At 42.5% G+C, this 24,566-nt stretch overlaps 1 protein-coding gene, 1 long non-coding RNA gene and 1 other non-coding gene across 5 annotated transcripts; 2 read left to right on the top strand and 1 right to left on the bottom strand.

The window, feature by feature from the left end:
* Positions 1-1,266: 1,266 nt before the first annotated feature.
* On the top strand, positions 1,267-1,370 carry LOC113913452. Its single transcript, XR_003517223.1, has one exon. It is a non-coding gene; the product is annotated as a U6 spliceosomal RNA (small nuclear RNA).
* An 8,958-nt stretch (positions 1,371-10,328) lies between these two features.
* ADCYAP1 (adenylate cyclase activating polypeptide 1) lies at positions 10,329-18,594 on the bottom strand. Of its 2 annotated transcripts, none has more exons than XM_027576444.2 (5): positions 17,641-18,594; positions 17,197-17,307; positions 14,844-14,975; positions 14,289-14,387; positions 10,329-13,136 (listed from the first exon to the last, which is right to left on the bottom strand). In XM_027576444.2, the coding sequence occupies exons 2-5, from the start codon at positions 17,304-17,306 to the stop codon at positions 12,947-12,949; spliced, it is 531 nt and encodes a 176-aa protein (XP_027432245.1). In that variant the 5' UTR covers position 17,307; positions 17,641-18,594; the 3' UTR covers positions 10,329-12,946. The 2 variants fall into 2 exon arrangements, with proteins under 2 accessions (XP_027432245.1, XP_027432246.1); XM_027576445.1 differs by having other exon boundaries at positions 10,379-13,136; positions 17,627-18,248.
* Positions 18,595-20,556: 1,962 nt separating this feature from the next.
* Positions 20,557-23,231, top strand: LOC113913141. Of its 2 annotated transcripts, none has more exons than XR_003517103.1 (3): positions 20,557-21,165; positions 21,890-22,054; positions 22,581-23,231. It is a non-coding gene; the product is annotated as an uncharacterized LOC113913141 (long non-coding RNA). The 2 variants fall into 2 exon arrangements; XR_003517102.1 differs by having other exon boundaries at positions 22,628-23,231.
* The last annotated feature ends 1,335 nt before the right edge of the window (positions 23,232-24,566 follow it).

Here is a 24,566-nt window from a genome sequence, read left to right on the forward strand (position 1 = left end):
ATAAAAGGAAGCATTATCCTCATTCACCAGCTCACAGGTTTGATCAGCAAAGTGACCGAAATTGAGAAAGCCAGAAGTAACCAGAGCTTGTTAGAAGATCTATCACAGTTGGACTAGCATTCACTTAGCCAGTTTTCTCTCTTGTTTTCCCTTTCCACTTTCATATTTAACCAAGCTATTTGTTCCTCACAAAGGGGAACTGCTGCAACCTGAACTTTCCCATTTTTCTCCCTGAAGCAAAACAAAGATTGTGTAAGTAAAAGACCCAGAAACATTCTAATCAGGAATCTCATCAACAACTAAGATTCAGGCAAACAAGAAAACAGATTCCAGAGTCAGCAAAGAGCCTACTGATGTTGCTAGAGACATTGCTAGCACATGTAATTCAAGCTTTAACTTTTAACAGAGATGTCCTCATAGCTGAATGCCCCAGGCCTCTCTGCCTGGAGGAGCTGAGGCCCTATGGCAAATATTTATTCAGTCTCACAGCATCCTTTTCAGAGTGGTATCTTTCTACTCTATTGATGGCATGCAACCCTATAGAGGCTGACTGAGGCAGCACCAATGTGCCCCTTACTCTCACAGAGCATACAGCATGGGGCCTGGACCATTTCACATTCTCCCAGAACGAGTCCAGTTCTCGGGAATGCCTGCATTGATGCCTGCATTGCCAGCTGGGTAAGGTAACGTGGTCATTTCGATAGAGAGTAGACTGTAAAACCAGTAAAATTATTCTATGCTATTCATTTTAATAGGTGAACTCTATTTCCAAAAAAATGCAGTGTTATTTATTAGTGATATTCAGACCAATTAAAACAATGAAGATAAGGGGTGTTTGCACTCCTCTGTTCAATGCAACATTATTCAAAATAGCCTAGAAATGGAAACAACCTAAATGTCCACTGATGGATAAACAAATAAAGAAAATGGGGTACATACATACACACTGGACTATTATTCAGTCATAAAAAAGAAGGAAATCCTATCATATGCTACCTGTATGAACCTTGAGGACATTATACTAAGCGAATAAGCCAGTCAAGGAAGGATAAATACTGCATGATTCCACTTATATGAGGTATCTAAAGTAGTCAAACTCACCAAATCAAAGAGTAGAATGGTGGTTACCCTGGGGCTGGTGCAAGGGGCGAATGGGGAATCACTGTTCAATGGGTATAGAGTTTCAGACATGCAAAGTGAAAAGGTTCTAGAGATCTGCTGTACAATTTTGTGTTTATAGTAAGCAATTAAAAATTTAAGAGGGTAGTGCTCACTTCAGCAGCACATATACTAAAATTGGAACAATACAGAGAAGATTAGCATGGCCCCTGCTCAAGGATGACATGCAAATTTGTGCAGTCCATATTAAAAAAATAAAATTAAGAGGGAAGATCCAATACTTTTTTACCACAATAAAAAAAATCTATTCCCCTCTACTTCACTGTAAATGACAAACTGAATTGACAATAAAATTAAATGCATATCAAAATAACACACATACACACAATAAGAATAGAGCATTTAAGAACAAATAAAGACAGGGTTCTGGGGTAGGCTCTAGTGATGCCTACCGTACTCAGCCTGCCTAGATCTAGAACCAGGGCCACGTTTATGACCTTACAACAATACAGTCACATTGGACCCTGAGCTCATAACAGACCTGTACTTGGTTTAATACTCTGCTGTTGTTGCCTAGAAATTCTTAATGATTTTCTTTAGAAAGGGCTCCACATTTTCATTTTGTCTAGGTCCCACATAATATGTAGCTGGTCCTGCTCAGAACTGATTGTATCTGTTCAGACTGGCCATCCTCACATACTTCATTCCATGTGCCTGGAAACTGGTGTTGTCCGGTCATTATGCACAAGGGTCAAAGGGTTATAAAATAAGAAAATACATTAGGATATTAGACACAGGTAGCTTGCTTGCTAAAGGTAATTTCTGTAACCATATAAGTAATTAAGCTGGGGTATGGAGTATTTCAGTTGGGAGTCAAAGAGATTTGGAAATCTACGACTTTGGTCCTCCCTCTGCCTAACAAGACCTACCCCTGAGCAGGCAACTGACCAAGGCTACCCTCCCAAGCACATTCCCAAGGAACTGGAAGGCCTGGGGAATCATGCTCATCAAATCTCCTCCAGCCTGATATTTTCTGATATCCTTTGCTAAAAATAGATCCTTTCTGCTTATCACAGTAATGACAGAATATGGTAGGTGTCCAAGTGCTCATTTTCACCAAGTTTCCAGCCCAGTTCTCTGAAGGATTTCTTCAGGGTCATCTAAAGGAACCAGAAAGAATAGATATTCTCAGAGACTTGATTTGAATATTCTTGCAACAATTGGGTGATCAAGTTGCCTACAGTTTTTAGATCACTTGAATGATCTTTGCTTTGAAAAGCAAAACTAAGCCTAAAGTCTAAATGACTCTAGTCTACACAGAGATAATTTGTTTAGAATGACTGCAAATTAGTTATCTCAAGGTATAATCAGACAAACCCTTACTTCATAAATTTGTTTATTTATTCCGTTCTATGGTAGGATGCCTGTCACAGTAACGTCATGGACTCATTAAAATGGATTTGTTAACTTTAAACTGTTTTTAAAAAAAGGCACTCTCCCTTACTACATCTCAAAGATCCTTGTAAGAAAAGCAGGACCTCTCCCCATTACCAGTAATAATAGAGAAAAACATGTACTGATTAGATTTATGGGAATCTAGAAGCCTTGCTTTGGCAGTTTCAATATCCTTTTCAACAGCCTTTCTACTAAGATGTCTAGCAATCAGCAAATTGAACTGGTTCACATTTTTGTTTCTTCTCCTTCCCTCTCTCTAATTGAAGTGCAATAAATAATCTCATGATCAGAACATAGAATCTGCAAATGGGATCATCAGCTCCTTCCATAATTATGAAAGTTATATGAGCAAGATGTGCCCCTTGCAAAATCACAATCCCAAGATAGCTTCCATCTAATTAATACTAAAAGCATCCTTTATTTCCCAGCTCACTGTAGGACCAAGCATCTCGTTTCCACAGGCAAGAAAGGATATGACAGTAAAGAAGTCAGACTGCCTTCCTCTGATGATCCCTTTTTACACTCAAAGTGAAATAGCCAGAAGAGATCTTAGCAGGGGATCATCCAAGAATTTCTGCATCTACAGGCCAGATGGAAAATTCCCAACCACTTAAGAAAGTCTCATGTCTATTGTTTGAATGCTTTTTTCCCCCCCATTTCTCATCAAAGCTTACATTTTGGAGACACACAAGTCAATGCACAAGGTCAAATATTCTTGGGGCCTTTAAGCAACTACAAAGAACTGGACTCTAAATTGGAGACCTATGTTTTCCTAGAAAACAAGTTCATATTCATTTAACCAATCTACAACTTTTAGTGACCACCTACTATGTGCAAGTTCTGTGTTACTGTTCCCATCTGTCGCCTGAGAGCATAAGATTTATCACATACTTGGATCAGAAGACAAGAAAAACAGGGGAAAACAGTCCTACAGAACTCAGACAACCTCAGGACAGAGACACTTTGGGAATTCAAAGGAGTAAGCTTTGACTCTTTGTTCAAAAGACATTTGTTGCTACCCAAATCCTTCGTAATATCTGACAAAAATCCTTCATGTTATAACTTATTTTTTCCTGTTTTCTATATGGAAAATAATTGTTCACCAACTTCCACAGGATTAATTCCAAGTCAACAAATAGTGATTGAAACTACATTATATGCCAGAAACTACAAGCCCTAAGGATTGGAAGTTGAATAATTATGGTCCTTGGGTTCTCAACCTATCAGCAAAAGACACATGTGCAATTAAATACTAAACTAGTAGTATGACAAAATGCAGCAAGAAAACAGAGAAAGGAGCTGGTCCTTCCTTGAAAGATCAGTAGCATTTCACCATGAAAAAAAAAAAAGAATAGAAGAGCATTCCAAGGAGAAGGAGCCATAAATAGAAGGTGATAGATGAGAAGAGAAAGGTAGATTGGGGAGGAAATTATTAAAGACATTTCAAAGTCTCTGGACTCCAACCAATAGGTTACAGGAAGTCATAAAAATTTTTTTAAGCCAGCATAAGGAAGTAACACAACCAGAGTCTTGTTTTAGATAGATCATTTTGGAGGCAGAGAAGAATGACTAGGAAGAGTAATTAGAACCAAAGTGTTAGGAGGCTATTGCAAAAACAGCAAAAGATTGTGTGAATATGGACCTTTGCAGAAAATAGGATTGGAAAATTCATTAAGACTTAGAGGCCAATTAAATGAATGAGTAAAGAGGAGGAAAGGGAAGAAGAATACTCTGAGGTATTTAGACTGGGTAGCATGGTGGATAACGATGCCAGAAACAGAGAGGAGGAATAAATGTGGATAATGATTTCATTGGGAATATACTGAACTTGAGGTACCCATTGGACATCGAATGAATATGTCAGTTGGACATTTGAGTTCACTCACAAGAGCTGTGCAATTGAGAGCCATCAAACCATCACAGATTAGCTCATGCAAGGTAAAAGTATATTTTACCTATACTATAGTATAGGTGAAAAGTATAAAATATAGGAAAAAGGAGGAAGAACAGAACTTGAGGCCATCCACATTTAAGAAGGAAGAAGAGGCAACATAAAAAGACTGGGAAAAGAAGCAGAAAGGTATGGGAGCAGGAGGGAAAACCAGTAGATACAAGTCCTTGAAACCAAGTGAAAAGAAATTTTAATGAATGAAGGAGGTGATAGATAACATAGAATGGGGACTGCAGAGGTATTTCAGAGAATATGGGACAATTTGATACAAAGAAATTTCAGTAAAATTTTGGTGGACACACAGATGGCAAGAAATTGAGATAGCAACTTGAAGTGAAAAAACATTTGGTGGTAAAGGGAAAGAAACTGAGGTAGTTTTGTTTTTCTTTGTTTCTACAAAGTGGGAGGCAAAGTTAACAATGAAGTTAGAGGGCAAGATGAATTGAAGATCTTGAAGAATAAAAAGAACAAGTACAGGAAATGGAAAAAAGAACTGATTAGAAATGAATGCATTATAGATCCAACAGACATAGGTAATCATAAATTTATAAGCAGGGCTGGATCAAAACAGACGCAAGATTTTTCCAACAGCCCTCAGCAACCAGGAGAAAGCACATGGTTGAGTTGATCCAAGTTTGAGAAGTGTTAAGGTGAGTGTAGAAGAAATGGTCAGAGAATGAAAGCATTTAGGGTCTCAGGGAGGGTCGTTAAACTGATCCAAGGTGGGTGAGGAAATAGTGAAGGGAGAAAGAGGCAGGTAGCTTATGAAAACGAAGGATAGAATGTCAGAAAACTGGAGTGAGTCTCTATTGAGTTTTGTCTTTTTTTTTTTAAGACTTTGTTTTTTAGAGCAATTTTAGATTTACAACAAAACTGAGAGGAAGGTACAGAGATTTCCTATACACACATAGCCTCTCCCATTATCAACATTACTCACCAGAATGGTACAATTTTTACCAAGAATGGATCTACTTTGACTCACCCAAAGCCCATAGTTTACCTTAAGACAACTCTTGGTGTTGTACATTCTATGGGTTTAGACAAAAATAAAATGGTATACCCATTTTATCCATATTATAATATACAGAGTTTTTTCACTACCCTGAAAATCCCCTGTGCTCTGCCTATTCAACTCTCCTGTCCCTACTCCACCCCATTCGCAACCCCACCTGCCATCGCTGGCAACTACTGATCATTTTACTGTCTCCAAAGTTTTGCCTTTTCTAAAATGTCATATAGTTGGAATCATGCAGTTTGAAGCCTTCTCAGATTGGCTTCTTCCACATAGTAATATGCATTTACATTTTGCCCATATCTCTTCATGGCTTGATAGTTCATTTATTTTTAATACTGAATATTCCATTGCCTGGATGTACTATAGTTTATTTATCCATTCACCTACTGAAGGACATCTTGGTTCTTCCAAATTTTGGCAATTATGAACAAAGCTGCTCTAAACATCCATGGACAGCTTTCTGTGTAGATCTAAATCCAGCCTGATTGTTGGATCTTACAGTAAGAGTATGTTTAGTTTGTAAGAAACAACCAAACTGTCTTCCAAAGTGGCTCTCTGCTGTGTTTTATTGTAAGGTTCATGGGTGTAGGCAATTGCAGCAATGATAGGATAGTAGTTTGTACTCAGAAAGCAGAGCTTTTTAAAAATTTCAGAGTAGAGCACTTCTAAGGCACTAGTGGTTCAAAGAAGTAGCATAGTTGGTAGCATAGGATGGGGAGGTCTCCTCAAAGCATAGTTCTTACTGTAGTCAAAAAAAAGTTATTAGGGTTCACTTCCAGGCATTTTATAATTTTTAAATATTAGAACATTAGAGTAGAATTTTAGCAGAGAATGTGAAGTCTTGAGGCACCGGAATTTGTAACACTTCCTGTTGGCTGGAACCTCTGCAGACCAGTTTTAATACCCTCTTCTGAGCTCTGAAGAAAAGATAATGAACCAGCTTGAGTTGGGTTTTCCATTACTTGGAACATGGTCCTAACTGAGATTACAAAAAATAAAACAAACAAACAACAACAAAAACTGGCTTAAGCAAGAAGGGGATTTATTGGCTTATATCACAAGAACAGTCCAGTAGTAGTTCAGGCTTAAGTGTTGGTTTGATTCAAGGGCTCAATGATGTTGTCAAGGACATGTTTCTTCCGTCACTCTTCTCTGTCTTTCCTGGTATCATCTCCACTGTAGGGCTGGCTTCTTATATTGTGTGTTACATTATATACTACACCACCCAGAAGGAAAGTAAAACTTCTTTCCCAGAAGAAAAACTTCCAGCAAAAATTTCAGGAAAAAGAAATTCTTCTCTAATCTCACTATCCTAAAATAGATCACATGGCAAGTCCTGAATTGTGGTCAGGAGTACAATTATCCTGATTAGTTATATCTAGAAGTTATATCTAGAGTTAGTGTCCCATAAAAGCCAAGAGGGACATGTGATCAATAGAGCAAAAATCAGGGTAGTTAATAAGAGAAGGAGAAATGTGCACAGACACATTTCATATTGTCTATTTTCTTTTAGGTTTACAGGTAATATTCCTCCCTGAATTAGGATTCTGTAATGTATAGCAAAGATATAGCCAAGAAGAAAATAAATTTAGACCAGATAATACCATCCATTGTTGTTAAAAATATTTTTCATTATATCCTCTTTCCTGTCTATGAACTCATGTTCAAATCACATCTCTGTTGATGGGAGAAGTTTCCTTGGCAGCTGCAGAAAACTACTCTGTAAATTATCATTTTTAAGAGCAGTCCAGTTCCCAGTCTGTGTCTCAAGAAATCCCCTTTTCTTTTATTCTAGGAAAAGGTATTACTGTCTTGAGGCATAAGGTAAATTCTTTTTGGTATGAAAATACAATCCTTCTTTTCTTTATCAGAATGAAAAAATAAATGCCTAGAGCTTGAGTCTTTTGCAGTCTTTTGCCTATATGTGAATTTAAAGTTCATTTTATCTTATGGCAGGAACACATCTAATTACTTTGGCATTCTTTTCCATATAGCTTTTCCTGGAGGGAGATCTAGTTTCATTTACGATGAACACTTAATTAGTAAGTTAATTTCACTTCCTATATATGCTTTGTAGCTGTCCTATTAGAGTAAGGGGGAGATGCCATGGTGAATTCTTAAGTCCTCTGGTTGTTTCAGTCACTCAAAGAGATATTTACTATGTTCCCAGAAATATGTTGGCATTAAAGTGCAATGCACTGGCCATGGCCTCCAGGAGTTCATCTAGCTGGGAAGACAGCCATGAGCTTATAAAACAGTTAAGAAACAAAGCAGAGCAGTGTGAAATTAGAGATCAGAAGTAGTACTACAGGGTGCCTGGGTGGCTCAGTTGGTTAAGCAACTGCCTTCGGCTCAGAGCATGATCCCAGGGTCCTGGGATTGAGTCCCACATCAGGCTCCCCCTGCTCTGCCGGGAGCCTGCTTCTCCCTCGGCCAGCCACTCCCACTGCTTGTGCTCTCTCTATCAAATAAATAAATAAATAAAATCTTTTAAAAAAAAAAGTAGTACTACAGAGAGTGAGGGTCACAGGAGAACAGTGCATGGGTGGACATGGGAGGAATGAAGCTATGGTCACTCTGAGAGGCTGAGGAAGAGCCCTAGAAAAAGAGGACTTGAGCTGGACCTTACAGAATATTTAGGTGGGGTAGACAGAGAAAAGACAATGGGGCATAGAGGGATGGCCCGGAGATTAAAAGGACCATTAGCATTTCAAAGACTGATATGAATCCATCCTCCCAAAGAGGAAGGACTGAGTTGGGGGACAGTGGGAATGACTACACTGGGCCGCCCAGTTACAAACCAATGGGCAGCAGCAAGAGGAGAAGGCACCTCCCTTCATCAAAAAAGGTTGCAATGTAAGAGAAGAGTTCGGACTTGATCTTGGTTCCCAATCTTGTAACCATGTGAACAGTAGGGTTGAGTCTGAGGTCATAGCGGGGCATCCAACGGAAATCCTCTTGTAAACAGTAGTGGGGATACATTCAAGCCAAATTTGGGTATGATGCAATCCGAAGTTGACTTCTGGATCTGCAGACTTACTGCCAGATGGCTGCACGGTTTCTCTCAGTAATTTCATTCATCTCTTGGTCATGTGATTGGATTTTTTGGACTCTACTTATAGGATCACTCTCCTTCCAGAAGCCCTTTTGACAGAGATGTCCAACCAGAATATATAAGTAAAATGATGCTAACTTATAGCTTTAATAACCTACAGGAAATACTGCAATTTTTCAAAGAACCTAATGTCCATCCTGGGAGAATACAGCTTATTGATATATTTATTAGTGTGTATAGGTAGCATGACTTGTTGCTTATTTAACATGAAAAAAAAAAAACACCCAGTCTCAGCATGCATATATGCATATGTATGTCACCAAATTCTAAATCTAGGTGGTCTCAAATTTAGGGCCCATTAATCTAAGGTTTTCACTTAAAACACAGATTCACGTGTCCTGGTGGAGACCTGCAATCTACATTAATAAGGATCTTGTAGCAGAAGAATATTCTTTGGAAAAATACTACCTTAACTCCCAGGTGTTAGTTAAGCTCTCTCAACCAGTGTGCCTGGTTTTAGATGTTCAATAAATATTTACTGTATTGTATTAATGTATTCCCAGACCTAAGAGCAACAAGGCACACTTCTTGGCTACCTAAATGTATCAGGCCTTCCAAGGGTAAACTATCATTTGATTGATCCCACATAAGAGAATATAGCAAGGTGCTATATACATGAACTTCACTTGAAGTCAGCCAATCTGGGGTTTATCTCTACTTTCTTGACAAGTCATTAGCCCCCAACCAAATAAATTATTTTTCTTCATTCTTCCATTTACCACACCAGCAGCTCAATGGGGTAGGCAGTTAAAGATGGAGAAGTAAAAACTTATTAAATAAAATTCAATATAAATATGAATTGTACTGTATTTTTTTTTTGTAATTTACTACAAATGAGATCTCTAGATCATAAGCTCCTCCCTACATGATTCTGGGCCTTAAATACTGAGCCAAGTTCTGAAGATAGTTTTTCAATCCTTGCTGATTTTTGCTCATTCTTTAATATTACTGTGACATAGTTATTGATTTATTAATTGAATGCATTAATTTTTAAGATGAAATTCTGGCAATTTAAATTAAATGGTATTTGACTTATTATAAATGACTTTCAATATATTTTTTTAAGCCCAGAAATCGTCAAGGGCTCCAAAAGAAACACAACTGAATTCCCTATTCATGGGAATTTCATATGAAGGTTTTGCTTTAAAGTTCGTTAATATCAATTAATAAAACAAAGAATCCACAAATGACTGTTCACATTTTGTCCTTTCAAAATACATTTTTAAAGGTATTCAATTAACTCTTTGCTTGTTCATGTTCTTTTTCCTTCCACCCAAAGCACATTAATCAAAAATAGTTTGTAGATCTCTGAACATTTTAAAACCTCCAAAACTAATTATTTAAGTCATTTTTATGCAGAATTTCATCAAGACCAATTTAGTCTGTAGAGTTACTTGTAAAAGAACATGTTAGATTGTTATTTTAGAAGCATAACTAATATCCAGGTACTAACTCCCACCAATGGATAGTAACTTTCTGAATATTGAGCAATGTATATATACACTAGGGGATGGAAATTTATCTAAATGGTGCATCCGAGAAGTGTTCCAACATCCATGCCTATTTATGAACTTAGTATCTTCTTAGGCATCTCCATCTGAGTAGCTACTTTAAATTTTTAGTTGAATTCAGTTAACACATCAAGCATATATTAAAGTACAGTTTATGAAAATACATGGATGCTTATATATTCCAGACATGAAAGATCTTATGATTGCTAAAGAAAATATAATTCTTTAAGAGATTTTAGTTATTTCCTAAATGTCTTTTTTTCTCCAAACATTAGACGAAGTTGCATTGTTTACAAAAATTTATTCATACAAATTTTACACACTTTATATAACAGTTATCAAAGTCCTAGTTATAGATATCATGTGTGTAATAATACTTGGTTAAGATGTTTTTATAATCAGTTGCACACAAAATAAGAGCTCCAAGACTAACATCTACCTAAATTATCACTATATCATAAATCTGCTCCAGCTTAGTAAGGCTCTTGGCATTTCTAAAAAGTATACAAAAGATTAAACTGGGTGATCACTGTAAATGCTTGCAACTAGCCACGGGAACACTAAATTAGACTTCATAAATAAAAGGTTAACTAGAGCCCTATTTCACCACTAACAGCTGACACAAATACAGAAAACTCTGCCCATTATCCAAGAAACAAATAATTAAGACTAAAACGCAAGCTGATGTGTTGCAGCATTGTAGGGCCACTAAATAGCCATCTGTGATTCGTGGCGATTTAAAAGGCGAAGAAAGGCACTAAAGCTGCAAACTGCATCCCGTGTCACATTGCCTGAGGAGACTGCAGAATTAAAGAAAGATTGATCCCATACACAGGACTCAGGCATAGATCGAATGCCTCTGTGCTTTCTCTGTTTGCAATGTGATCTCCTGGCAGCATCCATCCCGCCTGGGAATGCAAATCCAATTCTGTTTTCTTTGATTTATGACTTCATACTGAATCAAATCCGTAAAGGAAAAGGAAAGGTCCTTTAAACTTTACAAGCTAGTGTTTAATCTTTTCTTGTTCTCTTTCTCTCTTTTTTTTTTTCCACAAAAGAATCTGTGCCTGAATTTTGGGAGTTTGGCTGGTTTGCCTGTTGTAGCTTGATCTGGTTGCTGGGTGAAGGTTCTTTTGTTTATAGAGATTACTCACATGTTCAAGGAATTGATAGGAAACAGACAGACATGATTTCTGTAGCCAAGAAAGGATACAAGGGGGGAGGTTCTCAAGGTCTGTTGGAGCTTGTTTAACTCACTTTTGACCACAAATATAATATAGTACTCATACATATGAAGATGAGGTTTAAATGATTTATCAGTTAGAAAAACTGAGCAACATGTGAACACTACACATTCTAATATGACAAAGGTTGGTTTTATGAAATAAATTTTACTAAGCAATAAGCCATAATGTAGAAAAATACATTTTACCTACAAACTCAATAAACAAGAAACAAAAGGTTCATATTTAGTGCATAATTACTTAGTGGTAACTATACAGGGGTTCCTAAACTTTACAATAAGTGCTTGCATCAGACAACAAAAAAAGTAAGAAGCATTCACAAGTTTAAGAGAAATGAATGAAAAATGGTAAACGGTACTTCAACAGTGCAAGAGGGTGGGAAAGAGTCTTCAGAAAATCACAAAAGTGTGGCTCCTACAGAGCCGGGTCCAAAGGGGAGCATCCTGGTCATTTCACAAGATGAGAAGCATTGACAGCACTGGAGAAAAACACATTGTACTTTGCATCCATTTCCAATATCCAGCGCCCAAAGTCAGTCAGGCAGGGGACCTATGGTGGGACTCAGCTTACCCTCAGAGTCCCAGACCTGGGGCAGCTCCAAACCAGTCCCTCTCCAGGGTCCTCCTCTGACTGCTTTATGCTCTGCCTCTTCCAATATACCTACATTTCCTTCACTCTGTTCCAATTGCCCTAACCTTGGGATATTGAGTTTCCTGGAAGTACAAAAAAGGGAGATTTTTCTACCAAGTCTCCCTTCTCTGTACAACCCAACAACACTTCCCCCAGGGAGTGGTGTGAATTCTGGGGAGAAGCAAAATTTGGATTGAGCTGTTGTTTTTATCAGGAGAATTTCCTCTGGGCTGAGAGTCTGAAGAGAGACAAGTACACATAAAAGTAGAATCAAAGAAAGCAGAAGTACTGGAATTGCCACCCAGCGAGGGGGACAAAAGGGGACAGTCCTAGTTGAGTTCAGCTGGGACTGTAGCAGCCTGCCCCAGAGACTCGCTAGGAAAGAATGCCCTTCAGCAATTCTCCCAAATGATTACCTCCAAATCTCCCTGGAGCAGGGCATTGTTATGTACAGTAGCAAATGGTCAGTATTAATATCTTCAGTCCTGTCGTGGATAAAAATACTATCCTTTTAATTCCATTTTACAAAAATAGGAGTAATATTCAAAACAATGATTGTCTATTTTTCTATTTATTTTATATAAAAACATAAACAGCTCAGGCGAATTTTCAATCCTTGTGCACACTCTGTATGAACTGCTGTCTATTATACCTATATATATTCTTAATATATATATTTGTAATATATATATATCAATAATTGGTCCACAAAGTATATCTGTGCATTCTCTAGTGCTTTGTAAAAAGAAAAAACAATATTATTATCAAAATATTCATTTAATGGCTTTACTTCATACATAAATACATGTTTGGATAGAACACATGAGCGATGACTGTTCAGTCAGTTGGGAAAGTGACTTGTCATTGTGTCAGGATTGTATACACAAGGTAGCTGGTAACTCATCGCTACAAATACGCTATTCGGCGTCCTTTGTTTTTAACCCTTTGTTTATACCTTTTCCCTAGGACGGCGGCCAAGTATTTCTTGACAGCCATTTGTTTCCGGTAGCGACTGTAGCTGTCGGTGAAGATTCCGTCTGAGTGGCGCTTGGAGAGAGGCTCCGAGTCGTCCTCCGCGCCGCCGCCTAGATTCCCACTGCAAGGAAAGGGGTCGGGAAGAGGTGGCGGGGCGGGAGACACAGATTCAATAGCTGCGGGGAGCAGGTGGGCCCCACCCCACGCGGGAGCCTTCAAGGGAAGGCACGGCTCTCATTGCCCACCGCGCCGCCTTCCTCGGCCAATAAGCAGCTGGAGGGGAGGGCTGTGATGGAAACCCCTCATTCCTCCCTCCCCACCGAGGCTTTCCTGGCACTAAATCCTTACGGAAAGGACCCGAAATAAGGTCCGGGCCAGGGGCACGCGCGAGTCACGCCCAACCTGCCTCCAAATGCTGCCCTTTGAGATTTGACCATCCGCGCTTTTGCGCTAACTTGACTGTTCCTCTCACCCTTCCCACCACCACCGCCCCCCCTTCCCCGGTACAGAAAAAAATAACCAAAGAGCCCCAAGTGCCACGTTGGCTGCTTCCTGAGAGTTTTAACATCGACTCTGCAATTCCTAGTCAGACATGAGCACTCCTCTCCTTCCGCACGCTAAGTTGAAAAACGTGATGATAATAATATAAGTCGACAGGCTGTAGGCAATATTTTTCATCACATGAATTATTCATTGCGAAAAATGTAATCTGTTTCCCCATGGGCTTTATTAAAATGTTGCCTTCTGCTGAGAGATGCTCCACGCAAGCCCTGTGCTCTGGGTTTGTCTGGCACGCGCAGGAACTGTTTGTTTCCCTAACTGCCCAAATTTGAGGATTTGTTGGGTTTCGATTTGAATTTACAGTAAAAGAATGTTTAAAAAAAATAAACAATCATGCTTAGAAGAAATTATAGCAAATCGTCCCGCGAAGCTCGAAGGTTTTCAATGACTGGGAGGTGAGAGGGGAGGGAAGGAGGCTATTAGGTTTATCTTTGTTTTTTTAATTCAAAATGATCAAACTCCCCGGTTTCTTTGCCCTCTCCTTGCCTCTTGCCTCTCAGAACTGTCTCGCCAAACTTAAAGCGCGGCATCAAAACCTTCGCCTGTGACCGCCGGCTGGCCCCGAAGACCCTGCGTCGCAGACGCACCCTCGGGCCCACGCGCACGCACGAACGCAGAAGCGGCACCGCCCACCCCGCGCGCGCTCGCACGGACACCCACCCCGGAGCGCGCGCGCCGACCTGCGCCGCTTAACTCTTTCGCAAACTCTTACCCTAGGCCCTTGGCCACGAGTGTCTGCAGGTATTTCCTGGCGGACAGCTGGTCCAGTACTTTGCGGTAGGCCTTGTTAAGGATCCCTTGGGTGACATCTCTAACGGGGAGGCAAAGTGAGTGCCCAAGGTCACTGACTCTGTCCCCAAGAAGTCGCCCCAGGCCCCCAGCTGGGCACTCACGCGCCTCGGCGCTCCGGGAGGCTAACGGGAAACCCCTCCGGAGGCACAGAACTAGCGAATTACTCTTTCGAGATGTCCCCGCGACTGACCGCTAGGAACGGGAGTTCCTGCTGCCCTCCAGGGATGGCAGGCATGGAGTCTGGTTGGGGCGCGCACTCCCGACCATTCCTTGGGCCACAGACCTTTTGGTCCTACGCGACCCTTATGGCCACACAGACCGGCCCGCTACTAACTTTCTGTCGCTCTCATGGGTACCAGCCAGAGAGAAGAGAAGCTTGAGGGGTTTTATGAAAAATAACCTATTCGGTGGGCCACCACCCTGCCCCTCCCTCCACCTCAGTCCCGGGCCGTAGCGGAGGCCGCGCGGGTGGTACCTCTTCTCTGCTGGGTAGTAGAGCGCGTAGGCGTCGCGCAGCGCGGAGGCGGGGCTCCCCACGCCGGGAGGGTCAGAGTCGTAGAAGTACTGCAGCGGGTTTCCGTCCTCGTAGTACGCCTCGTCCTCCGGCCTGCGGGGGTAGCCGGGGAGGCAGAAGGAGTGGTCAGTACAAGTCCCTCCCCGGCTCTGCAAGGACCCAGAGAAGCGGGCTCGCGACTGATTTCCTTCTTTCTGAAGGTCCCCCCACGGAGAATTGCCACTTCTTCCGGGACGGAGGAGGGGGTAGAGGGAAGGCGAAAGAAAGTATACCCAAGAGAAATTCCCCATCCCTCCAAGTGGCTCTCCGACCTGTCCTCTCGCGGATAAAGGGTCGCCCTTGCAGGGCCCTGGGAAGCCGAGACGTCTGTGCCGACCCGGTACACCTGGCCATCGAAAAGTATCTACCTCCCTACGGGCCTGGCGCCTGAGCCACCTCAAACAAGCAGCCACGGGCGGGGACGGGAAAGGTCCTGAGAGACAAGACGCTGGCCAAGGCGAAGACCTGATAGGGAGGCCCAGAGAGAAACAGAGGGAGGGTAGATGGGTGGGGTGTGCGGCGGCCGACTCCGCCAGCCACCCCCACCAGCCTCTGAGCCCAGGGGAGCCCTTCCCCGCGCAGATGTAGGTCACGGAGAACCTCCGACTTCTATTTTGAGCGGGAGAGGATCTGGCAGGAACATGAATAATAGATGCCCCTAAACTTAGCCTGTTTGGCCGTGGCTCATTCTGTGGCATGTCCGCGCACTCTGGTGCTCCTCGCCTGAGGAAAGTGCCAGGCACTCGGGACTTTGAAAATTGCTAGGAGTGAAATAGGACTTATAAGTCCTCTAAATAAATAGTTCGCGCTAATCTGTTAGGGATGTTGGGGCGGCGTAAAGGGAAAGGGTCAACAAGGGACGGAGAGCCAACAGGAGCGCCGCGGTCTCGAAGTCGCCCTTGCCTAGCGCCTCTATCCTTGCTATAAGGACAGGTTGTGATGGGCTAAAACGCAAAACCCCCTCGCTTTGGGCCGCTGGAGAGACTCGGAACGCCGCCAGGGCAAGTAGCGCTCTCTAATAGGGTTTAGAGTCGTACTTCGTTATTCTGCTCGCCTTTCCTTCATCCGTGGAGAGGTAAGGACAAGGCAGGCACATGCCTCCGTCCGCCCCACACCCAGCCCTTCCTCGGCGACGCGCCTCCTCTATAACCCAGCTTCCCAGAGTCCCCGGGTCTTTCTGGACACTTTCATCCCTGCCCGGTGCCCAGATGCTGGAATCCTAATATTGAAGTCAGAACCCATCTCTCCGGCCAAATCAATGATCAGCGGCCCTTAAAGGCGACCTTTCTTGGGCGCGGCTCCGAGAAGCAGCTTTGCCGGCAGAAGGCGCGCTCTTAGCTGCAGGGCCGGGAGCCCGGCGGAGCGCGGAAGCTGCGTTGCAAAGGGAGCTTCCACTCTCAGGCTGACCGCCCCGGGACTTTGGGGCTGCGTAAGGAACCTGGCAGTGCCAACTGATTAGAAACCAGGGGTTAAGAAAAAAGCCAGGATTACTCCAGCTTCAGGCGGGCAGGGTTGTCCTGGTCCTGCCTGCCTGCCTGCTTTCTCTTCCTCCTGCCTTGCATCCGTTTCATCCGTTCCTCCCCCTTCCTTTCAAGACCTCCAAACAAGCTCCCCCTTCCTTTCAGACTCATTCTTGTTCTTCCTTCTCTCAAATCGCTTTTCCTCAACCATACCCGGCCAACACTCCCCTTCCCCAAGACAGTCTGAGATTCAAATTGCAGTTGGAAAATGTGTCACTTGAGAGAAAGCTCTTCTAGGGGAAAGAATTCGAATGAAGTGAAAGGGAGATCAGAGGAAAGAGAGGGAGACCCCGCCCCGATAGTCCAGAACAAGCTGTAACAAAGCAAAGTCCACGGGAGCTTCACGCTCAACCCTCCAACCTCGCTGCGGCACCAGATTAGAAGTTCTCCTAACTCAAGCTAAGAATAGGGAAAAGAAGTCAAGCTCGGGGCCCGGCCCTGCCCCCTACCGCGGGCGGGGCTGGGGGAGGGGAGGTTTATCTAGCCCGCTGAAGCTCCCTTGCTTTACCCCGACCCCTTTGCTGCGGCGGGCTGAGCTGGGGGAGGGGCGCTGAGCTGCAGTGGAGCCTGCCCCGGACCTTGTGCTGAGCCGGGTCCCGGGTCAGGGACCCGAGGCCGGACCCAGGCTGACAGCGGCGTACTGGGAGCCGGTGGGGAGATGGTCATAGCCGGGACCGCGCAACTGCAGGAGGACGACCAGGAGGAAGTGTTAGGGGAAACCAAGCCTCAGCTCAGCCAGGGCGGCCAGCACCTACCTGATTCCAGGAAACCGGAGTCCTGCGGCGGCAGGTGAGCAGTAGACGCTGCTGTGCATTATTATCCCGTAGACCAGGAGGGCCAGCCTCGCTCCGCTACACATGGTCATTCTGCGCAGAAGGGAAAAGAGGGCACACAGCTGTCAGAACGTCCCTGGCCTTTCACCCGCCAACCCAAGGAAACTCCCCGAGCTGGGGGAGGGACAGAGCAAAGCTCCGGCTCCCAGTGTTGAATATCGCTTAATGACAGCCTGTGCGCACCCTGCCACTTCCTTCTCGCTATAGTTAGAAAAAAATATGTATGTATATACCTAGTGCCCGATAACTCGCCAAACCTGGTGCGAAGGAACGCTAACTCGTACCCTGATGCTGAGGGGTGAAAGAATCAACAAAGGAGTCGTTTGGTTTGATAAGATATTTTTCCCCTTACCATTCAACTCTTACCGCTGCTAGGAGAGGTTTGTTGCCAAGTAGGACGGCGGGCAAAGGGCTCCTCCAAGTTTCTGCGCTGGAGTCACAACCCAAGAGGCATCACCGTCTGGCGTTAGTGTCTGAGAAGCCGCAGGAATGAGCAGGAGCAGCAGGAGGAGCTGGAGGACTTGTTTGCTGAGGCCAGTATTCTGTTCAAAAGTTTGCAGACGCACAGAACTAGGAGGAAGCGTGACACCGAGAGAAGGGGGCGAGGAGAGAGATGGAGAAGGAAGAAAGAGGAGGCGAGGAGCTCAAGTGGGGGTGGGAGACAAAGTGGCCTAAGTCCACCAGGAGAAAGGAGTAAGTGATTAAGGAAAAGAGGGAAAGTCAAAGAAGTAGAAGAAGGAAGAGGGAGGGCCGGGGCGCAGCCGGGGTCTGCTGGACCCTCCTGGTCAGGCAGTTGTGCAAGTCGGCAGCGGCTTCTCTGCTCTGAGGTCCCTCTGGCTGCGTCTGAAGCTGCGGCTTCTGCTGCTGCTGCTGCCGGTGGTTACAGAGGTGACCGGCCCTCTGCTCCTATTTATATGTGCAGTTAGCAGAAATCTATCTGAATGTGGTTTTAGAAGAGCCTTCCTTGTCAACATCAGTCTGCCTATGGCCTTTAAGTACAGAATATTTTGTTGCACTGTTGCGCTCCGATTTTTATTCATGGAATGACTTCCTTTTTTTTTTTTCAGTCACGTAATGATCGGGTATCAGAAAAAGACGTCAGCATCCTAGTCCCTCAAGGAACATATTAACTATTCTGTGCTGTCCTCTTGGATGATAAGATCCGGAGTCATCGACTTCTCATAAACACCTTTCACTCATACAATCCAATTTTTAAAAAGTGCAATTATTTTGATGGTTTTCAATTTTACCCATTTCTCAAGATGGGTAAAGAATTCATAGAATTTCAAGGATGGTAAAAGTCATGTTTTTAATTATGTCCCTACGATTTCTCTTTACTTTTCATCAAGCCCCAGCAATCAGAGCTCTGGTCTCTGGAATTAAGCACCATCAAGCTCTCCTATTAATAAATTTAATTTAGATCTCCTAATTTCTTGCGTATGTTCTTTTAGATAGACAATTAAATGTGGAAGTCGTTTTGTTTTTAAAGGGAAGTCTTGGAGGATTTTCAGTAAATCGCTAATGAGTCTGGCTGTCGTTGACAGTCTGGCTATGAGTAGATTGATTAGAGTTAAAGCTGCGGCCCGATCGCGGCCTGTGGAGCTGTCCAAGCTCTGAGTGCTGAATTCTGGTCGCAGATGCTACAAACATTGAAAATTGCCGTTGGTTTAAATTTTCACCAGAGCCTCTAAATCTGAAGAATTGGCACTGATACTATTAATGTGGCAATTCACTGTCCAAGTCTCCCCGCTGTTCAGATACGTTCCCCCTTTGCAGTGTCCATGAATACCCTTAATGCTGAGAAGAGCCAGACCCTGCCTACATTTGAGTAAAGAGCATTCTGTTTCCTGTTCTGGTTTTTAGATCTCTAGATGGCCTATTTGAACACCTTCACACTTTCTGTGGCTCTTACTGATTTCAAAGATTGAAACTGTGAAATTGTATTTTCCACAAAACTTGAAATTTTAAGAATTGGTAGTGAAAAATACATTATTCCCCTTTATTTACAACTTGAGTTCTGTTTGGGGAAATACAGACAGACTGGGAAAGAGTGAGGATTCCCAGTACAAGTTCACTTGCTGAGGGTTTCTAACGGGAATCCCTCCATTGGGAACCCTTAAAATTTTTTTTAGCTGAAAATGACGTGGGAAAGCAGTAAGAGAAGACTACAGCCACCCGGAGGCTTTCAAGCCCCTGGGCAATTTAAGAAGATTCCTAAATTTCTACTCCAGTAAGAGAAAATCAAGTCTATTTCTTTTTATTGCTCAAAGGAAATAGAACCATCAATAACCATTAGTGTGCATTTTAATTATTTGGACCTTAAACAAAACTTAGAGGAAATGGCAATTTAGTGGGAATATTTCCTATTATAATTTGGAGCTAACATTTAAATAAGCTATATTAGTTCTGCATGCTTTTTCCAAGACAAAATTATAATGTTTCTCATTCAAAATGCCTTTCCTACTTTCTTTTTTAAGGTCTAATATTTCTTTCAAGAAGACAAAGTTTTGCTCATTCCTGGCCATTAATGACCAGAAGCTACTCGCTACTTCTTAGTTTATTCCTGGGGATGCTCCAGATTGCCTGCCTGCAATAAAACTATGAACCACATCTATGTGGGGATGTATCTCTTTGTCTCCAGTGCATATGTTTGCACATTTTTTGTTGGAGTATTTACATGCATGTGTTCCGTGTTCAGCTCTGCCTCTGGAGTAAATTAGCACACAAAGAGCCTGCGGTGAACACGACCAATCGGATAATCAAGCAGAGACTTCTTTCTTACTAAAGCGCCCAAAGCTATTACCGACTGTGACTTTCCTGTCTTCCGCCTTGCTTCGCGTCAAAGGTGAACCCGATTAAAAAATCCTTACTCTTCCCTCCCACGCGAATTCTGAAATGAGTTCAATCTGTAGAAATATTTGAAAATTTCCAAGACTCCCTGTACAAATTCACTACTCAACTTTAGTAAAGGGAGCCACCATGTGGGGAGAATGTTGACTTCACGGCCTATCGGAAAGAAAACCACAAACAACATTAACTTTGTGGGGTGGGTGACGGAACTACTGGCTCCGTGGCCCGCCAGAATCTTAACTGTGCCCTAGTTTGCAAGGGTCGTGCCACTTCCACTCTGCTCAGCTTAGGCACTCAGGACCTAACTCGGCGCGGAACTTGGGGCCCATCACTCCAAAACTGAGGGCCTTGAGGCCTGAACCCATTCACAAAAGTGAAAGACTAAGAAAGAAATCATTTGGAGATTCTTAGTCACTGACCTCCAGAAAATCAAGCTTCCAACACCCAGCCGTTGCTGGGCACGATCTAAATACCTGCCCAGCCGGGACCCACAGCTGCCGGGGGGAATCAAGTCAGGGAAGGACGGTCCCACGGATCTTTCGAGCCACTGACGGTCTCTGGTTAGGCGACTTTGGCGTCCTTAGAGCAAAGAAGCTTTCCTATTCTCAAAAGTTCTGGCCCTGGGCCCTTGAGCCCGGGGGATACCGGGAAGGCTGCGGAAGGGGAGGAACTAGAAGCTGAGGACCGGACTCCAACAAAACTGCAAGAGTCTGTGGTTGCATCCCCACCTCGCCAAATCCTCCCGCGTGAGCGTAGGCTCCTCCCGCTTTCTATTGGATGGAGGCAAATACCGGGCAACCGATGTCTCAAAGACCAAAACCACCCCCAAGTCCTCCCTGAGAGTAGTAATTTGCTGTTAATGTGGAGGAACATTCTAACTCGGAATATTAACTGCCGCTGCTTTCGGGGAGCCTTTGTGTCTGGGGAGAGGCGAAGAAGAGGGGTGCTTCAAGTAAAAATGTGGAGCTGGAATGGCCCGGAGCCACCCTGACCAGCACTGACGAGGTATCCCGGCGGAGGCCACTTAGGAAACCGCGCCTGGTACGGACTAGTTCATTGCAAATGCAGACACGATCTGGCTTAAAGCGAGGCCTGGGGCCTTTGAGGAGTGTCCGAAGGACCCTCACCCAACGCATCCTTTCTGGGAGAAGGGGAAAGAGGAGGGAGAGTGAAAGGAGAACGGGGCAGGACAGAGCAGGGCACGACAAGGGGGAGAGCCTTCCAGTTTTATCCTGATCTCACCCTGGTTCTCTCCCAAAGAGATGTTTACATCCTCCTAAGGCGACTGAGGTTAAGAGCGAGAGAAACCTTCAGATATCCTGTATATAACAGAAAACGACAGTAGAGAAAAGGGAGGGAATGAAGGGACCCAAAAGTTAGAACTTCCTTTCAATTAACAGATAACACAAAGGAATTTCAAGTACCCTTTCAGGCAACCCCACCCTGTCCCCACAACGTTCACCAGACCTAGTAGAATTCTTAGGCAGCAAAGTTTCTTTCCCGGGGCTGTGGAAGCGAAGACTGGCGTAGACTAGACTAGATTGGAATCACATCTAGTTAGAAAAGCTAATGCAACCACGGAAATCTTCCCAGTGGTAGATTTCTCCTATGTCCTCTGAGAGCGGGAGGGACAGAAGGCATCATTCTGGAGCTATGCCTCCACCTACCCAGCACAGGCTATTTGAAAATATTTGTTGAAAATGATCAGACCCTGAATTTCAATCCCCTAATGTATTAACTGCTTTTTGTCCTGTTTGTCCTTAAGATAAGAAAACATAACTTTTGGTCTGAAATGGTGAATCCTAGCTACAAGTCAAACTAATACTTGCCTGAATTGTTTTTTCTGGTCACTCAACACATCTGTCCTTGCTGAACTTGCAAGCCTTGAAACCTCAATCAACACTCAAAGAATGCTTTGGCCCTTGAAAAGGTGAGTTTTGTATCCAAACAGGAAGAATATGTCTAGTATATTTACTAAGAGTTCGAATTTGCAGATGGTTTCACAACATTAGCAAATACCTGGCATAGACAGAACTCAATTCCCTAGGGTAAGGATATTTCCATCACTTTCCTTCTGGCCCAGCTACGCATCCTACATGTAGTTTTCATGAGTTCACTTTTCCTTTTATGGCTGTGTAGCCCTCCCCCATTGCCCTACACCTCTTCTATCCCCATCCCCTACTCTCACTGATTTTTTTTAACCATATGAAAGGACATGTTTGCACACAGCATCTTCATGAATTCCTACTATAAATAATAATAAATCTGATTACAAAAGTCTTATATTCTCATTCTACTCATTTCTAGCCACTACTTAGCATAAGAACCAGCCTATAGTAAGCTTTTTTCAGTGAACAAGCTTGATGTAAAACATCATTCCCTCATATCAGTGACAAAAGTAAATTACAAACTGTATTCAATTTCACTCTAAACTTTTTCTCTTCTGACTCTTCCAGAAAAATGTGATGACTAATGACTCATTTCATACCAATTACACCTGTAGGAAGCCCAAATGTTCTGCAGCAGAACATCATGACCATCACTTACTGGATTGCCTGCATCATGCCCCTCTGAACACACTATGAAGTAAGAAGCTGATGAGCTTACCAATAATGTGTCACGACTTCTCTGACCTTCAAAATTTAGTTCTTCACACACTTGAAAACAACCAAGAAGCCTTTCCAAGCCACATGAGCAAAAGCATCTCTCTCTAATTCAAGAACAGAATTGCAGGTTCCCAGGGCCAAGAAATTTTGTTGGTTGCTTTAAGATAAAGCAGACATTCAAGAAGCAAAAACTAGGATCTAATCTTTGCTTCAGGTTTGGATGATTTCAACTCTCTCACATATATGGCTCTTCTAAGACCTTATTCTCTGAATGTTTGTTTATGGGGTACCAAAAATATATACCCCAGACTTCACTGTGCAGCATCTGCCATATTCTCCTGAGATTTCCAGAACATGTCCTCTTAAAAGACAAAAACAAGAAAGTCTTTTCTCTACTTCAGTCTAAATCCTCTGATCACATAAGGCTTAATTGCAGGAAGAAAAGCTTGGAGAGGATCCAGGAAACCCAATATCCTAAACTAGTTTTTTGTGACAGCTTCTGAAAATGTTGGAAGGAAGATCTGTGTACAAAATAAAACAAGGTTTTTATGTGTAAATCAAAAAAGGATAATGTTCTATGAGTTCATAGCATCAAACCTCTGTCCTCTTGGTTTAGACTCAGCCTTATCTATCTGTGAATATAGGTTTCTTTGTAATAATTTTGGAGCCTTTATTTTTCATTATCCTTCTTACTAAGCACTTTGTGGTAATGATCATAACTCTGCAAAGACTTTTTAACTAATCCTTCTCTCTACCCAAATATACACAGGCATGATTTTGTTTTAAGTTATCATCTGTTTGGAATATGATCATATTTGCCATGAGTTTACTATTTTAAAACTTCAATTATTATTGCTTTACATACTTTTAAATTCTTCCTTCCAATGAGGCTGCATGATTTTGCTACTCACCAGTTAATAACAATAATAACTACTTAGTGAACACATACTGTGTGCTAAATACTTGATAGAGTTACTTCCTTTACCTTCAAACAATCTTTTTTCTAGACACTATTATTATTCCATTTTACAGATGAGAAGCTGAGGGTCAAGTGGTTAGGTAACATACAAAGTCACACAGCTTGAATCTCTGTAATGCAGATTCAAATTCAATTCTCAGACAGTCTTAATGATTTAGTAAATTATATTGGTTTACACATTTATTTTCTCTAGAGTTGTTATAATACGAACTACTTGTTTAATATGAGCTTTAATCTGTGACTTGACTCAACTAAGAAGAAAATGGATTTCTTATTAATTTTCAAATTAAAAATTATTTTTCATATAATAGGAATCAAATGCTTTTAACACAATACAAACTGGTTAAGCTAGACTACCAACTTTGCTTTACAGAATAGATAGGCTTCTAAAAATATGTACATTAATAGTGCATGTATCCTCATTTATACATATCAAATTATTGAAAAGGTAAAAAATGGGGTGCCTGGGTGGCTCAGTCATTAAGTGTCTGCCTTCGGCTCAGGTCATGATCTCAGGGTCCTGGAATCGAGCCCCACATCAGGCTCCCTGCTCCGCGGGAAGGCTGTTTCTCCCTCTCCCACTCCCCCTGCTTGTGTTCCCTCTCTCACTGTGTCTCTCTCTGTCAAATAAATAAAATCTTTAAAAAAAGAAAGAAAGAAAGAAAAGGTAAAAAATATTGCCATCCTAAATCATTATTTAAAAATGATTTCATAGCTAAGAATGTAGCAAAATTTTCAGTGATTTGTTTAAGTAAAAAAAAAAAAGAGTATTACTTTGTAAGATCACCATTTAGTAGCTATAACATCATCATCATATCTTATTAAATCATCACGTAATTCAATACCACAGAAACTTT

This window comes from Zalophus californianus, chromosome 14 (genome assembly GCF_009762305.2).
Source record: "Zalophus californianus isolate mZalCal1 chromosome 14, mZalCal1.pri.v2, whole genome shotgun sequence".
NCBI classification, from domain to species: domain Eukaryota; kingdom Metazoa; phylum Chordata; class Mammalia; order Carnivora; family Otariidae; genus Zalophus; species Zalophus californianus.